The sequence below is a fragment of the Pogona vitticeps genome, chromosome 2, assembly GCF_051106095.1.
Source record: "Pogona vitticeps strain Pit_001003342236 chromosome 2, PviZW2.1, whole genome shotgun sequence".
NCBI lineage: Eukaryota > Metazoa > Chordata > Lepidosauria > Squamata > Agamidae > Pogona > Pogona vitticeps.
In genome coordinates this window covers 185,142,724-185,160,221 of record NC_135784.1, presented here as the reverse complement: position 1 = coordinate 185,160,221, position 17,498 = coordinate 185,142,724, and the positions used below count along the sequence as shown (strand labels likewise).

At 50.1% G+C, this 17,498-nt stretch overlaps 1 protein-coding gene across 7 annotated transcripts in view; it reads right to left on the bottom strand.

Moving 5' to 3' along the window:
* Nucleotides 1-5,548, bottom strand: part of ELAVL3 (ELAV like RNA binding protein 3) — an 87,059-nt gene extending 81,511 nt beyond the window's left edge. For 4 of the 7 annotated variants that reach the window (XM_020791620.3, XM_020791613.3, XM_020791616.3 and 1 more), the window contains exon 1: nt 4,757-4,898. In XM_020791620.3, the coding sequence (XP_020647279.1) occupies nt 4,757-4,765 (9 nt within the window). In that variant the 5' untranslated portion in view covers nt 4,766-4,898. Of the gene's footprint in view, nt 1-4,756 lie in introns of all 7 variants that reach the window. The other 3 variants (XM_078386645.1, XM_020791615.3, XM_078386646.1) reach the window with 1 other exon arrangement.
* Between the last annotated feature and the right edge of the window lie 11,950 nt (nt 5,549-17,498).

Genomic DNA, 17,498 nt, shown 5'->3' with positions numbered 1-17,498 from the left:
GGGCACACTTGCCAAGGCTTTGCTGGACCGCTGGACAACTGGACCAGTCGTATCCCACACGCTGGACACCAATCAATGTGACAAACCCAGACCTACTGGGATCTATCACACAGTTACTAAGCTGCCACCAACCATTCCCTATAATAAGTCACACAGACCAGGGATGGATTTTTAAACAACAAAAGAATAAGGTTTATTTTAAATACAAACAGGGTAAATAAAACAATCAGGTGAATAAAATAAAGTAACGTGGCTTATTCTCACACACACAAGCATACAGTTTGGTTCACCTAGAACCTTTAACTTAAAGCACAGACCCTGAACCCATCAGTTCTGGCTAACCAACAGACCCCTGAACCTTTCAGGCTGGTACTCTGACACACAGTAGTACCCTGTCAGACACCCAGACTCCCACAACAGCTTCTTCTTCCCCAGCTGCTGCTTCGTCCCAACCCAGTGTCTCACAGTCTGTCTCAGCATCTCCCTTCACCACACAGGCATCACATATTTATACAGTACAGCCCCTCCTCCTGATGTCCCGCCTTCCACTCCCCATAGGATGGAACTTTCCCTCCAAACCCATGACAGACAGGTAACATCAGTGCTGTTATGTAACAGTGACCACCTCACACACAATACAATTAAGTCCCATACCCCAGCCCACCCCCAAGCTGTGCTTACTAATGAACAGAGCCCAAGAGTCTTTGCTCCCGCCCCACCCCTCTCCTCCTCACCTCTTGACTAGAAGTGTGAATGGAACCCCCAAGGACCCAATTTCCTGCCACTAAATTGGAAGCTTGTTACTCTGAAGCCTTCCTGCTCCAACCCCCCCAACCCTTCCCTAAACAGACAGACAAACAGACATTGTAGCTGACAGTTTCACAACAAGCCCCTTGAAAATGCCAAAAGAGGAAGATTGGCCAACTTCTGAAATGGAGGGGCAAAAGAATAAGGCAACTGAGCAGTGGTGGCGCCTTGCAGGCATTTATTTCCCTTGCACGAAGGCTCGGCTCATGATCCAGAGAGCTGTCCCCTCTCCACCTTTTCAGGTGAGCCCTCCTCCCGGTGAGCCCTCCTCCCCTCCATCAACACTTGAGGCTCAGGCCACCGAGATGCATGCAAATGAAGGGCCCTGCGCAAAACACACGTCCCCTTCTCCTCCGAAGGTCTCTTTTTTTTCCTTTCCCTTTGTGCTCCTTTGTTTTCCGCCCAGATTGATGCAGGACTGATTTGTCAGCATTCAGAGCAATATCTGTGTCAATTAAGTAAAAGCCTGTGCTTATCACACTGCTGGATGAATCCCAGAGATGTGTGGGAGGAAAAAGCTTAAAAGTAAAGGGACAGGGAGGGAGAAGAGCATGATGGAAAGCATACATGGGGTGGAATGGAGAAGGGGAGGAGAGAAAGAGGAGTTTCCAAGGGTGACTGACATATTGTGAGTGCCTATACTCACACCCCTTTCCAGTGTAAGGGCCAAGGATCACATTTCTACCGATGTCTGTGATGTTAGTTCCACCCTCCAGCATTCCAGATCTCCATGATCCTGATTCCACCCCAAACAACCCAAAAAACAGCCCCACATCTAAGGAACACACTCTACCCCACTTAATAAAGACACACAAAATCCAGCTTCATGTAATCCCATAACACAGAGATCTACACAATAGTATTCAAGAGGACCTGGTTTGTTCTGATGGATAGCCATCTTCTTTTCTCCCAAGGCTGAAATGCCACTCTGGGCTGGTCAGCACCCAGCTTCAACTCACCCTTTGCAAAATGGAAGAAGCAAGGAGATCACCCACCACCCATCCCACCTGAGACTTATGAGAAAGATGAGCCAACTGGAGATTTTTAGGACATGCTCCGGACAGGCAGCCATGCCCCTCTGCTGCCTCCAGAACAGTAAAGGGCTTTACAGCACCTTAAAGATGAACGCATCTATTGCGGAATCGACTTCTGTAGGCTAAATGTTATTTGGAAGCCACCCTACCTTCCTCAAAGAGAAATGCTGTGGCTGAACTGCATGACTTATCTTAAATAATGTACTGGTAGACACCCACCCACCAAGGCCACATGTTAGATGCTGAAAGCATCCTGCTGATACTGCCCCAGTGCAGTTGTGCCTATGGCTCACACCTCACCTGTGGACTGGATGGGTGGGTGGGTGGGTGGGTGGATGGATGGATGCAAGAGGGTGGGAAGGGAAATGTGTCCTCTTTCATCTCCAGTGAACGATGGTTGGAGTTTCACCAGGAACCAAGGAAGAGTCAAAATCTGAAACCTTTATTCTGCCCATGTGAGTGAAACGAACTAGGTATGTTGCTCAAGCATCCTTCTGTACTGCAACTTTAAAATCTCCCCCCTCTTTCCTCCTTTTTCTGCTGCATTGCTGACCTTAAGGCTTCTGTCTCTCTCTGTGTGTGTATCACTCTCCCTCCATCCCACATCTTGACTTTCTGTGGACAGCAGTGGGATGCAATACATGCAGTGTTGCAGGAAGACCTCAGCAGCCATGCACGCTAGCTCCCCCCACCTCTTTTTTTCCTTCCAACATCCCCATATTCCCACCAGGGTGGGGTACAGATTGCAGCGTGTCAAGCAAGCAACGGAACAACCCTGGCAAGGTCAAAATGGCTTTGCAGCGTTCCACCTTTGAGAGGAATCGCCTGGTTTATTTTCCCCTTGATGTCCTCCCCTGCTTTGCTCTACTTAAGATTGGGTAGGGACACAAATCTCCGCCACAGCCTGCCTCCGGGAGGTCCCCCCCACCCTTCCTCTCTCTCTCTTTCTCGCTCGCTCTCTCTCTCTCCTTGCACCGTGCCACCTTTCTGCGATGCTTGCAACCCCCTATCTCAGCAGACCTCCTCCCACCCCTCCTCGCTCCGCACTCCTCCGTCCGCCGCTCCTTCGAGTCACACGACGGAGAAGCGCTCGCAGCCGCCTCGGCGCAAGCCGAAAGAGCGGGCGCGCGCACGGGGAGGGGAGGGGGAGGCCCCGCGACCCTCCCCGAAGGCGACTGCTGCCAGCTCCTTTTGTTCGGCTGCAATTCTCTCCCGTCTGCGCGCACACGGCCGCATGCACGCACACACCACACAGACACACTCACACCCCATCTCGCTCGCTCCAGCTTGCGGGGTGGGGCCGCGCGATGGGGACGTCTAACGGAAAGCGAGGAGGTGGGGTGGGTGCGCTGGCGAGGGGAGGGCGACGTCGCCTGTGCCAGGGAGGGCATTTGCAAGCACGCAGCAACATGCAGAAACGCGCCAAGGAAGGCGACGCGGGGCCCTCCCCCCCCCGCGCGCTTGCTTGCGTCTGTTACACGCGAGGAGAAGGGCGGCAGCGTAAAAATGCAGGCTCTAGGCACACATACACACACACACACACATTGCAACGGCATCAGCTCTTGCGTATTCGCACGACCCCGCCCCGGCTCCCCAGCACCTCAGCCCGAAGATGCTGAGATGACGAGAACCAAACCGCCCCCCCCCCGGCTTCCACGTCTCCCCGCCGGCGCCGTGGGGGTGTGGGGGGGGGGGAAAGGCAAGGCTGCGGTTCCCCGACTCCTGCGCGCCTTAAGGCCGGCTGGCTGAGGCGAGGGCCACCGCGAGGCGCCTCCAGCCTCGTCCCCGGCGCCCGCCCCGTCAAGGCGGCGGCGCCCCGCCACCCTGCAGAGAGGCGCGCCTGCCTCCATGGCAGCTTCCAGACGTTCCCGAAGCGCCCCTCTCGCCCCTGGGGGGCCCGGCGACAGCCCCACGGGAGACCCACCCTGAGGAGGAAAAGAAGGCGCCCGCCCCCCCCGACGCCCGCCCCGTGTCGAGCATCCGAGCGCGCAGAACACCGCAGCCGCCCGGCAGGGTGGGGAGGGGGAGCTCAGGTGCCCGCACCCTCGAGACCCTCCTCTCGCGGATCCACCCGCTCTTTCTTCCTCTCTCCCCCCTCCCCCCACCCCGCAGAGACATCGTGGAGATGGGGGGGTGGCGGGGGCGGGGAGAAGACACACCCTATCCCGAACCCCAAGCCGCCTGAGTAGGAACGGGGAGACTTTGAAGCCGAGAAAGGTTTGGTACAAAATGCAGAAGCCGGACGGAGGGAGGGATGCCGGGGGAAAGCGGCCCCCTCCACAACCGCCCATGCCATCACCCACCCACCCCACCGCGCTGCCGGGAGAAGCCCGCACGCTGCGGCCCGCTCCCCTTCGTCGGGATGCGCGGCTTCGTCGGGGGGGGGGAGGCGGCGAGGGGGTCTCCCCGGCTCCCTTCCGCCCGGCCCCTTTCTGCGACGCTCGCCCTCTCCAAACCGATACCCCCGCGGATCTTGGCCCTCCCGTCACACATCACCTACCACACCACAATTGTATGTGTGTGTTTTGTGTGTGTGTGAATACTCCCTCGCCTCTTTCTAGGCTGCCCCCTCGCATCTCCGGCTGGTTTGGGGCGTTGGAGGGACCATTTTATGGTACAAAGCCTTGCAAGCCCACCAAACGTGCTGCGGGGGGGGCGGCGCAGGTTCCCTCTCTCAAGAGTGACCACACACACACACACACACACACACACACACACACACACACACACACACCCCGCTGCGGAGCTGGCGCGTTCCCTCGCAAGCACACCACCCATCAGCACCAGAGCCTCCCAGGCCAAACCACCCGAGAACGGGGAGGCTCCTCCAAGCCACCTGCACGCACCCCCACCCCGCCCATCACACCCGCACCGCGAAACCCTACAAAGGAGCGGCGGAAACGCGAAATACCTACAGTGACCATGCTTAGGGCGCGCCGGGTTCCAGCCGGGCGGCGGCGGCGGCGGCGGCTCCTCCGCGGACGGCTCTAGAATCGGGCTTCTTCGCCCCTTTCCTCCTCCTCTACCGCCTCTTCCTCCTCCTCCCGGGGTGGGGCGGGTTGGAACGGATTGGTCCCGGGTGCGGGCTGGTGGGGGGGAAGTGCTTCGCTTTCCCGATCGATGGCGAATGGGACCCCCCTCCGCAGCTGCCTTGGCGCATACAAAGAGGGTGGTGTCCGGGGGGGGGAGCGGCGAAGCGATCGGGTGGGGGAAATGAAGAAAATCTCCCTTGATAAAACAGTTTCCCTCCTTGGATGAGGAGGAGGGAGGAGGGAGAAAAGAAAGAAACGGAGGAAAACGCAAAAGAAGGGGCTCAGAAAGCGGGGTGGAGGGTTAAGAGAGACCGCGGAGAAGGGCGAGGGAGAAGAGGGGAAAAGCCCCAAAAACCCCGAAGGCAGGGAGTCGAAAAGAAGAGGTGGATTTGAAAAAAGAACGAGGGAACGAAAAGGAAAAGAAACGGACCAAAAGAACGGAGGAGGGAGCGGCGGGAAGCGAGCGACTCGCGGAGAGGCACACAATGGTCCTTTAAACGCCCTTGACTATTTACACCCGGGGATTGGGGCGAGGGGGGGAGGAGGGGGATGGGCGGGCTCCTTCTTCTCTCCGGGCCCCCCCCCCTCCGGGCCTGTCTTGGTTGCCAGCAAGGCGCTAGTCCATCGGGGGCTCCCGGCCAGCGCAGCTGGGCTCGCTCCGCCGCCCGCGCAGCCCCTCTGTCGCCCCCCGCCTGCCGGGCCAGCAGCTTTTATGAGCCCCCCCACCAAGAGGGCCCCGCTCATTGGCTGGCGGCGGGCCGAGCCACCGCGAAGCCGCGCCCCTCCCCGCTTCGCTCGAAACCCCCCCCCAGCAGAACAGGCCGTGTGGGGGGGAGGGCTAATCATGGGGAGCGAGAAGTGCGTAAAACTGGGGGAGGGGGAGGGGGAGAGAGGCAGGCGCCTCTTAAGCCGTGCCCTTTCTCCTTGCCTTTATCTCGGGGTGACCCCGGTTCGCCTCTCTCACCACCACCCCAGCCCCCGATCCTCTTCCCTCTCGCCGTAAAAGGGGGACTTCGGACCACCCACCATCCCGGGGGAGGCGATCAAGTGAGCAAGACGCCATTGGGGGGGGGGGAGTGGAGAGAACAGGTGGCGGGGAGCGCCAGCATGCACGCATCCCGCCCCAGAAGTCGTGGGGGAGGAGAGGGAGATGCTTGCTGATGTTGCAGCCGCTGCAGCACCTATGCAACGGGGAAGGATGTGCTTGTACAGCAGCACCACGCTCAAATCCTGGGCAGCAGCTGCACGTGATCCTCCTTGCACGAAACAGGAGGCGGAGGCCGAGGCCCGCGCAACTTTCCGCCCCGGCGCAGCCGTGCGTGCAATCCCTACCTTGCAGCGCTGCAGGGAAGGAGGAGGCACCGTCTGGAAGGCACCCTGGCCTTACGCCGCCCGGTCGGCCAGCGAAATGCCTGGGAGCAGCCCGGCCAAGTCCGCAAAACCCAGGGAGCCGGGCTTCATGGTTCTCCCTGCAGGCAAAAAGTGGGCTAGTGGCTGTATCTTTTTTTCCTGGAGGTGGTTCCAGAAAAACAGTCCCTGTGCGCTCCTGCTACGAGGCCCCAAAGGGAAGAGGGGAAGGAAGGAAGAAGGGGGTCTTGGAGATGTGAGACCCTCTTTCAGAGTAAGAGCACCAAGGCCGATGATGATGGCTTGTGCCTAAAGGATACAGAAGCAGTTGGGGATGAACCCACAGCCCCTTTGGCAGAATCAGAAATGGTCAAATGGCTTCCCTCCCCATCACACCTCTTTGGTGCTTCCAGTTCTAGCAAAATACACTGGACTTAGAAGTGGTGCGCTGGTGATTCAAAGGGCAATCCCAGTTCTCCTGCCCTTTGGGAAAGACGGCGTTCCTGTCATTCCCCCCCCCCCCCCCGGGGTTCCCAGCCTTGGGTAGCCCAGGCGTTCTTGGTGTCCCACTCCCCAGGGGGTGGGTTCTGGGAGATGCAGTCCAGGAACAGCTGGGTAGTCCGAGGCTGGGAACCACTGCTGTACCCCCCCCCGCCCCATCTCAACCCTGGATATCTTGCCCATGACCAGCTGCGGTCGCTCAGTCATGGCATTGTCCAGGAAAATGCCCTTTGTTTACCGTTTCCCCAAAGCTAAGGATTGCTCTGACAAAAGAGTAGGAAAGCTTCTAATGAAAATATAGTAGAGTGTCTCGGAAGCTGGCTGTCCGTTGTCATATTTATCCATGAAAAGCAAGCCACCTCTCAGCCCAGCTCCACATGACCCTCATCTTCCCAGTGAAATGACATATATTGCATGCCGGAGAGTCCATTCACAGCAGCGGCTTCTGAGCCCCCCCCCCCCCCCGTTTCTCGCTTGTTTGTAAACACTTTTCTAAAGAAGATCAGGTAAAGTGCAGCCCTTGTGATCCTGTCAGACTACAGCCCCCAGTGTTCCTCATCATCACTAACTATGCTGGCTAGGGATGATGGGATGATGGGAGTTGTACTCCAACCCCCTCTGCCAGGCTGGACCTTCCCTAGCACTGTAGTAAAAAGCTCCACCAGGTGAAATAAGTGCAGCTGGAGGGAGGGCAGTGTTTTTCCATCTTGAGATTTGCTGCTTGGCCAGAGCGGTTTCTAAAAAGCTCTGGCCAGCAGTGCAATGATGACAGGACATGGAGGGAGACTTCGGGGGCCTGATTCAGCAAAATGAGCAAGTCCTCACACAAAAGGCTGCCCACATTTTGAAGAAGAAGCCACAGAGTGCTTCCCTTGTTTGCCAGCATAGGACAATTAAGCCCACGTTCTAAAACGGGAGCTGGAAATGTGTAAGGCCTCCGGAGAGCTTGGACCGCAACTCCCATGGGGCCTGGCAAGCAGAGTCAGTGGGAAGGGGTCATGACATGAGAGACTGGAGCAACAATATCTGGAGGGTCACAAGTTTCTCACTTGTGCTCTGAAACTGCCTAAGTTTAACTCCCTTGCTTCTCAAACCCATTACTCCCAGGTCTATTAAACCCATCTCTCCGAATCCTATTGCTACTTCCAAGTAGACTATTGACCCATTCAGTCAATGGTTGGAGACTGAGTTAAAATTCACATAGCTCCCATTGATTCAATGGTCATACTTTATTAATATATTAGAATATTAGAACTGCAGAGCTGGAAGGGACCCTATGGATCATTAAGTCCAGCTGCTATTGAGGAGGCACAGTGGGGAATCGAACTCCCAACCCACAGCAGAGACCTAAAACACTGAGCTATCCAGCTCTTCCTTTAGTTAGGCCCAGCAATAGGCTTCTGGCCACTAGCATATTACTGGGTAAGTATGTCAAGACGCAGAGAAACCTCTCTCCTTTCCTTGTGGAGTGACAATCTAAAAAAACCTGCAAAACAAATAAATCATCAACCAACATGATGTTTTTTTTCCCTGGGAAACGAATGCTAGTAGTCTCATTAAATTTTGAAAACAACACTACTGCTGCTGCTACTCAAGAACGTTGGAGCTGGCCTAAGGCAAAAAAAAAGAAGAAGAAGAAGATGTTTATTAAGGCACATTACAAAACAGCCTCTCTCCCTCATCTCTCCCAGTGCTCTTCTGCAACTCCTGTCCAGCTCAGTTAAAATATAGGAGCACTTACTATAAGCCAGACTCTTCCATTCATCTAGAAGATGCTGGCAGGGGAGGGGGAGTCACAGCCTCCGGGCAGGAAGTGTTATTGCTTCTCTCCCTAGGACCAAACTTCCCAAATGAATTCCCCTCCCACACGGCAGTTAAGATTTTTTTTTCCCAGCCTCCACTTGTACCACTGGAGACGTTTTAGAAAACACCTTGGAGTGTGGAAGGGAGACGGGGAAAAGACTTCTTCTGAGGAGGGCAGCAGAGAAGCAAGTGGAGCAGAGAGGATGTCCTGTGGGCCACATTCAAGGTGAACATGCAGAACCAATGGAATTGTAGAATTTGTCATCTTAGTCCCAGAAATTCTTTTTCTTCCCAAAGTATGTCACTTGTCTGTTTTCACCCGTCAAGTTTGTGAATCTGCCCCATACACCTTTTGATAGGATTGTTTTGCTTTTGTTTTCCAATGTGTTGTTTATTCAGTAAGACAGAAGTGTGGATGATTGTCAATTTGTTAAATTCTGGTGTTTTGAACCAGCTTGTGTTTTGACTTAAAGCTCAATGCACATACCTTTACTCAAACAAAGTCCCACTGTGTTCAATAGAGTTTTCTCCTAGGTAAGGTGGTGTAGAATTTGTTTCTGACTTGCTTCGTTCCCTCCTTCCTTATTTCTTACAATTCTTTTGACTAAGACAACATTGTGCGTGTGTGTTCTGTGCTATTAAGTTGGAACTGACTAATCGTGATTCTAATAGGGCTTTCAAGGTAAGTGAGCTATTTCAGAATACTTTTACCAGTTTACCTGTTTTACCAATGAGTTTCCATGGCTGAAGGGGGATTCGAACCCTGTTCTCCAGAGTTCTGGTCCATTCCTCTATCCCCAACACCACACTGGGAAGACAACATTAGAAGTCACATTTTTCTTTACAAGGAGACACTTTAAGTTTATTCTTCATCTTTTTTATGCCAGTGCATACAATGGATTCAACAGGAACTTCTTAGCCAGATCTCTACTACTGTATATGATCAGTATGTGCTATTTTGGTATTTGGGAGATTCTTCTGTTTGAGTAATTAAAATCTTATCTTCTGTGGCTCAGAGGTATAGCAATTTTGTTTTGTACTTCTTGATCTACACATATTCAGGGAATTGTAACCCATCCCTCGTGTTGCAGAATCCAGCATTCCTTTTCATCTTCTTTTTCTGCAGATTGAGTATATCTAGTTCGGTCTGCCTGTTTTCTTGTGTGATTGGTTTTTTAAAGAACTCATTTACTTCCATGTGAAGCTCTAAATCCTTTCCAGTAAGGCCAGTTCTCTTTGCCACAAATTTAACCTGGTTTCCAGAGCATGTCAAAAGAGGGTTTCAACATTTATCATGATCACCAGACCAAATCAGTTGTGTGACATGACCACTGGCAAAGCCTCACAAATCCCCACCCTTAATGCTTACTCGTTACCCCAAAGTCTTTCTCTGAAAGCTAAGGGTTTTCCAAAAATGATGAGAAATGAATCATGTGTCTCCTTGCACTGGCCTTTGGTCCGTGCTGATCTCTGCAACTGCACTGGAATATGAACCTAAGTTGTATATTGAAACCTGATCGTGCATTGTCTCAACCCTTCAGAACTCTGTTATTCATTCAATTCCTCACCCAAAGAAATGACTGAATTGGAGTAGAAGGGATCCTAGAGTGACTAGCCAAGGTATAGAACTTTGTCCCTTATCCTATAGGTTCCATTTGGGAGAATTTAAATACTTCCCACATTCACTTAAGAATCATTCTGCCCCAGGGGGCGCAGTCCAGAAGACTGGATGCTCAAAAATTACTTTCTCACGACTAGTTCCTGCTTTCTATTATCAGTAGGTGCAACTGAACTCTAGGTGAACATAGGAACCAAAATGAAATTCCCCTTCCCTCTGTCACAACCTAGAAATGTGTCCACCAAGACAGACAGATGGACACGTACGTTTCAAGGTTGAAAGCAGAACCGAAGAGTCCTTCCTCCCTGTTCTGCCAGCAACAGCTGGTTAGGTCTCTACAGGCCATTTTTTTGTTTTAAGAATGGCAGTCTCTCTAGATTCTTCTAGAAAGCTTTGTTTTTGGCTCGTTCCCCCTGCTTCTCCATTCTGCCCATTTCCCTCCCCTTCTGACATAACAATCCTGAGCAGTCTGTTGAGGAGAAAGCTACGCATATGGGGACTTCCTTTTATCAACAGCAACATTTTCTTCATCTTGCTTCCATGTGGACCATTCCTCTAATTCCCTGAGCCTGGGCAGGCTCATAATTCATCTCCTGTGATCAAGGGATCCCCTTCCTCACCCTCTGGGCTCTGACCCTAATCAGGCAAACAGAAAAGACCCATAGGCAACCCTCTTGCCCTCAGGGTCCAGTCCTTCCCCCCCCCAGCTCCTCCCCCAGTGCTAGAAGGTCTGCCTTTGAGCTGATGTGCCCACGAGGAGGATCAACTGGAGCCAGTTTTGAGGGGGTGCTCTCTCTCTGGCATTTCCAAGTCTCAGCCTCTATGTGTGGGAGCATACACCCCGCAGCACCTCCAAGCCACAGCCCCCCCCCCCGCTCTCCAAGGATGTGTGAATGCCTTTGTAGTCACTGAGGAGGAAGGGGAACTGGGTTTCAGAGAACGCAAAACATTAGCCCTACCTCATTTCCACTCAGGAGGTACCATTCTGTGTTCGGTGGGCAGCTGCTCGTTTTCAACGGCGTCACCATTTCTAATGGAAGAAGAGAGAGAAAGAGAAAGGAAAAGAAGAGAGGGTTACACACACTTACAGTAGTCCAGGCGGGTGGGGAAGAGAGCCAGAGAGAGAGAGAGAGAGAGAACTAGGTAACAGTTTCGTATCCACGTCGGGTGATTTATAGCTATGCTGGGCCTATTCCACAGGGAGGATCTGCAAGCCACACACGGATTGTGCTGCAGAGGAGAGGAACAAACAGGAGAAGAAGAAGAAAAAATCCTGGCTGCACACAGACACCCTAACCCATGCCTTCTCAGGCACCGAACCTTGCCTATGAAGATGCAGGGGGAAAGAGAGTGACGGGGGGGGGGGGTGACACAGTCATGACCATGGACAGAGAAGGTCCAAGAGGGACAGGCCTGAGAGAGGACTGTCAGAAGCAAGCAGCCAGTCAGCGCCAGCCGGCTCAGAGAGGGCATCACACAGACAGCAGCGGCCAAAGCTGGCAGTGGGGTTGGGGGTGTGGGGGAGGGAAGCCGCTTTCAGTTTCCAGCAAAGAGGTTAGAGCAGTTGCCAAGAGGCAGCACACTGTTCCTGGAGTGGAGCGAGGCCTGATGGGCAGTGATTTGCACTGTCCAAGCCACCCCAGGGAGCAAGAGCATCCTAGGTGTGAATTTCATGGAGGAGAGCAGTCTGGTCCATGTAAAAAAGGAGGGGGCAGGGATGGGGAGGAGGGAAAGCTACTGCAAAATACAAAGGGCATCCATCTGCCTTGCAGACCTCTGCTATCTCACAATTCCCCCCCCCCCGTGCCTGCCCGGTGGCTCAGCCACCAACACATGGCACTTCCGTTCACCTGGACTGCTCAAGACTGGTACCCTGTGTATAGTTCTTAAGGCAGAAGCCGATGCTTTGCAGGGAGAGCAGAGACAGAGATTGTGTGGAAGGTTTCGGACAGCAGCTTCTTTGATCTGCCATAGCCAGCACGGACAAATTGTGAGAAAGGATTGGAGCACCTAGAAGGCCGCACGTTCCTCATTTCTTGAGTCCCGAAGGTCCCAAAGATCAGCCCCCAGCATGGACTACAACTGTGCTGTAATCCAGAAAAGCAATTCTCAGCCCCAAAGCTCTTTAAATCACACCAAGCAAGGCAGTGTGGGAAGAAGACTCCCTGAGTGGATCCTTTGGAAAGCCTCGGCCAGCCCACGAAGACTCCACGGGGCTTAGTTGAGACAAGAGTCTGCATCCATTCTTCACACAACCAAACATTGCTTGGAATCAGAAGGAGCCAGCCTATGTGCACTTATTTTTGGCAAAAGCATCCCGGAGATTGGAAATGTTACTTTCATGGACTTGTTGTTGTTTAGTCGTTTAGTCATGTCCGACTCTTCGTAACCCCATGGACCAGAGCACGCCAGGCCCTCCTGTCTTCCACTGCCTCCCGGAGTTGGGTCAAATTCATGTTGGTAGCTTCAATGACACTGTCCAACCATCTCGTCCTCTGTCGTCCCCTTCTCCTCTTGCCTTCACACTTTCCCAACATCAGGGAGTCTTCTCATCTCATGAGATGACCAAAGTACTGGAGCCTCAGCTTCAGGGTCTGTCCTTCCAAGGAGCACTCCGGGTTGATTTCCTTCAGAACAGGAAGGTTTGTTCTCCTTGCAGTCCAGGGGACTCTCAAGAGCATCCTCCAGCACCACAATTCAAAAGCATCAATTCTTTGGCGGTCAGCCTTCTTTATGGTCCAGCTCTCACTTCCATACCTCGCTACTGGAAAAACCATAATCTTCTGGAATGTAGGTGTGTTAGAAGGAGGATACTGTATTAGCTTGGCTTTAAATGGATAATTCCTTCCAGCAAGGGGAACACTTCTCTTCACTGATCACCTTCAGATGAAGGTAAAGTTGCACACCCCTTGGTCTGTAACCCCAAGCTTAGAAAAGTTAATTTTGTACTATTGCCATGGCCGTGTTGGGAGTTCTGGGGCCATTCAAAGCATCAAACAAGCAGAACAATGGGAGAGATGGTGACTTTCATCTTTTGTATGAAAACCTGCAAAACATCTTGTTACAACTTAAAAGACTAACAAGTTTTATCTGGCATCAGCTTTTGTGGGCTGTAGCCTCTTTCATCTCATGGAACCAGTAGTTGAAATCTCTACCTTCCTGCCAAGTTGATTCTGATCTATGGTGACCCTTTCCAGGATTTTCTAGGTATAGAGTACATAGAAGTGACTTAACAGTCCCCTCTTTGGGGTGGGGGAGACCCTAAGACTTAGGCCTTATCACTGGTAATGCTGGCTACGCTGTTGTCTTCTTGGCTTCAGTCCAGTTTCAGGCATAACCTTTGAAAGAAGGCTGCTTTGCATGTGCTCTGATACCACTCTCATTTTGCTCCTTGGCCACTTCCACACAGGTGCTGATACCAGTCCTTTGACCCAGCTGTCCCCTGGTGTTCTTCTTTTCCTTGCCTCCTTCACAGCATCACTCCTGCTCTTCTTCTCCTCTGCAGTTCTGCCTATGACTTCCTTGACGAATCCCAAGCATTAGGGAAGCTTTGCTTTTGTGGTGCCGGGGAGCTGTTCTGATCATCAAAGGTAGTCTCACTCAACATCACATCCACAGCACTGCTGTGAAATACCTTGATCCTGTACTGTAAATTATAGTATACTGAGCCTAAATAATAGTTTGTACTTGGCTAGGTTGTGCGGATTGATTCTCTTGTGTCTGGACCCTACTCTGTTGGGTGTTTGGGAGCACTGAGAAGCAGAGGGCAGTTGTCGAGAGAACTCTAGGGCATGTGATGTGAGAGACCGAAAATTGTGCCAGTATACAGTAGGTATCATGTTCAGGAAATACAGGTTCCTGAGTTTTTGCTGGACTTTGAGCTTAAAGGTACCAAGTCACTCAGTGTTTCTTTGTGTATATTGTTTTAACTGAGATAGAATGTTTTAAACATTCTATCTTGAATCTTTCTCCAAAATTAGTTTGTTTATTAATAGTTTGGTTGTTAATAATTCATTAATTAACAGTTTGATTGTACTAGCCATGCTTGGCCATGGGTTCTGGAGGCTGCAGTGCAAAAAATCAAACCTTCCCAATCTTGGTCAGAAAAAGATTTTAGCAGGAACCAGGATGCCCTTCATCTAGTTACTCCAAAGGGTGCTGCTTGGAGGGAACGTAGCTGTGATTGCTGGATTATCATTGACCTGGGGTAGTGTGCAGATGGATGCTAGACCTTGTCTGGGTACTGACTGCAAATATTAACCTCCATCCTTTAGCTTCAAAATATGTTTCTTTTTCAGTTTCCAATTCATTTTCATTTGTTCTAGAGATAAATTAGTGGCACGCCACTTGATCTTGTTAGCTTCTACAATGCAGTACAAATAGCCTAACAACACCAGGAGGGGGAATTCCAGCTACAGCAGTCACTGAGGAAGTCTTTGGCTGCTTGTTTACTTTTTCTCTGTCTGTCTTCTGGAATCAGTTCCATAAGGCACTGGTGGCATAGGACCCTCTTCCCCATTCTACAAACTTCTCCTTTATAGGACCTTGGAATTAAATACATAGCATCCACCTGGTAGCTGGCTCTTTTGCTATGCCTTCCTTTCCACCACTCCCAGTGAACAGCACCCTGAAGTCTCAATTCAAATGCCTAAATTCTTCATTATTAAACAGCACTTATCATCTCAACCAGAGAACAACATTCCAAAGTCTTCATTCATAACTTGTTTCAATACCCTCATGGCTGCCGACCCCAACATTTCCTTTCAACCTTTAGCTACTGATGTCAGTTTTCAGTTATAACTGACAGTCTCCTCTCTTCTTGGAGTGCACTTATCTAACGACAGAAAGAAATGTCCTGCCATTTGTTCCTGTTTGAGTTCAGCACCAGAGACAGCTCCCAGTTTACGTTCTCTGTCCAGCTAATCATAATCATACCATCCTTCTACAGATACAGTAATCTAATTCTCACAGAAAGAAAGGCACACCATTGTCACAAAATTCAGAGATAGCTTTGCATGATATCTTTTGCATGCCTTGAGGGGTAGGGCAGAAGCGGCACTGAACCCAAGAGTCTAGAGTCTCCGGAGGTAGTTATTTGAAAACACTAATTTACACAAATACATGAAATAACATTCAAGCATTCTGTGTCTTCTTCTTTCTTGAATTAGGAAAATATTGCTTCGAAATTTAGTGGATGTTTCCTTAGCTTCTGATGGGTATTAAACAACTCCCCAGAATCTCTTTAGTTGTTATTTTACTGCTGTAACTCATCATGAAGGCTCATGCTGGGAGAAGATAATGTATCTCAATAAATCAGTAGAAATAAGCTACTGGTGTGGCTTCCCCCTCTGGCATGAGAGGAGAGCCCAGCACACCCAGCCAGCCTCTCCTTCCCCTGATTCAAGCAGGACTTGAAATATTTTGGTTTACAACTGGCTATGCTGGCTGGGTCATTATTGGAGTTGTCCAGAATAATTAATTTTTCTAGATTTGCGCTTCAGCTGTGATCCCAAACATGATTCAGTGCTAACATCCTAACCTTCCAAACTGAAATCCAGTTTATTTTTCATAAAAGCACTCACATATATTCCTTTAATATAACAGACATTGAATTCTTCTGATTAACTACAGGATTTTTTTAACATACATGCAAATGACGAACCAGTCTACCAAGTGAAAGGGATCCATTCATTACATCTATTATTTGTAGAGAGCTTGGGAGGTGTTTGACTGAAAAACGAGTGGTATCCTAGATCAGATCAAGAAGTCCTGCCATTTAACACTCTGCATCTGACAGCAATCCATCAGGGACATCTCAGTAGCCCATGAACAAGATATGCAGGCAAAAATTCTTGGCTACCCTTTGCCCCCTCATCCCTGAAATTCAGAGGTTTACTGTCTCCAACACATAATTTCCATAGAGTTTCAATAAACAGAATAAATCTGTTTTATTCATCTGAGTCATGGCTTTTCCCTTTTAAAAGCTAGTTATGTTACTGGACATCAGGATATTTTTACTACATCAGTGGACATGAATTAGGCTTTGTCTGAATAATTTTCTCCTTTATCCAATGCTGCTGGTCAGTTTCACCAGGTGATCCTGAATCCTAGAGTCATGAACAAGGAAGCGAGGGTGACAAAAATCTCTCTCCTTCCAAACAGTTGATCATTGATCCTGATCAAATTGCTTATTAATGGACTTCCCTTCCTCCAAATGAAAAAGGTTTTAATTCTTTAATCTTTATTAACAGAGAACTGTTGCTTCAAATACTCGGTCATTTCTTGGTTCTTCACAGCTGCAGAGTGAGTGGTATTTCCAGTAGCTTGTGCACAGTCTCTAGACAATTGTGTAAAAACGAACCAAATCAAGGTTGTTCACGACATTCTAGGATGACGACAGGGCAGACCAAGGAGCTGATGTTCACCCCCTCACACAAAGCAGCACCACAACGGATCTGTGTATTTTTGTCCGCATTCATAGACAGGATTAAAAAGGTGTTCAAGATGATTTGCATTTAGGAAGCTGAAAGTAATACAGTAAATTGAGTGGTTGATGCTAATAGAGGTGATGAGTGTCAGCTGAAAACACACACACCCAAAATAAAATCAAGAGCTCCCCTAAACTCTCCAATCAGTAAGGCACTGGAGGAGACTCAGACTGGAGTTATCACATGGTAAACCTACTGCCTTGAAACCACTTTAATAGCATTTTGTAAAGCAGCAGGGCAAAGAAAAAGACTCATTTAGGGAATCTTTTTTTCATTCTGGATTATTTATTTTTTTGCTCAGTCTACTGAATTTTTATTAACTATTATTACGCTATTAGGGGTGTGTGTATGTGTTATTGTGACATTATGCTTGTTGTATGGGCTTTGAGTGGAGAGGTCACACAGTTAGGACACTGTGTAGGCTGTTCCCTGCTTTTCCTGGCTGTTGTTTCTTCTACCAGAGATCTGGAAACACACTGATAATGTCATGGACCCATGGATGCTGTGGGTCAAAATGTCTGTTAAAGGATACAGGGCAGGTTGGCTTCCATCTGTATGCCTTTTTTTCCAGCACAGAGTGGGGCAGATGCTTCCACACACCTCTAGTTACCAGTCTGCTTTCCTCCACCACCTCAAGACCTCTTTCATAAATAGCCACATCCTTTTTGTGCCCCATCAATGTGTATATGCTATTTTAGGATGTTTTCCCATAAAGTAAATAAAAATTGCAGTGTCCTGTGTTAAATACTAATAAATTCAGCATACAAAATTGACAGATTTCTAGTTTGTGTGACGAAGTCTGGTACCTTTATTTAGTTACTTAACTTTTAATGGAAGGCGCTGTTTATAGCCCCTTCCATTTAAAAAA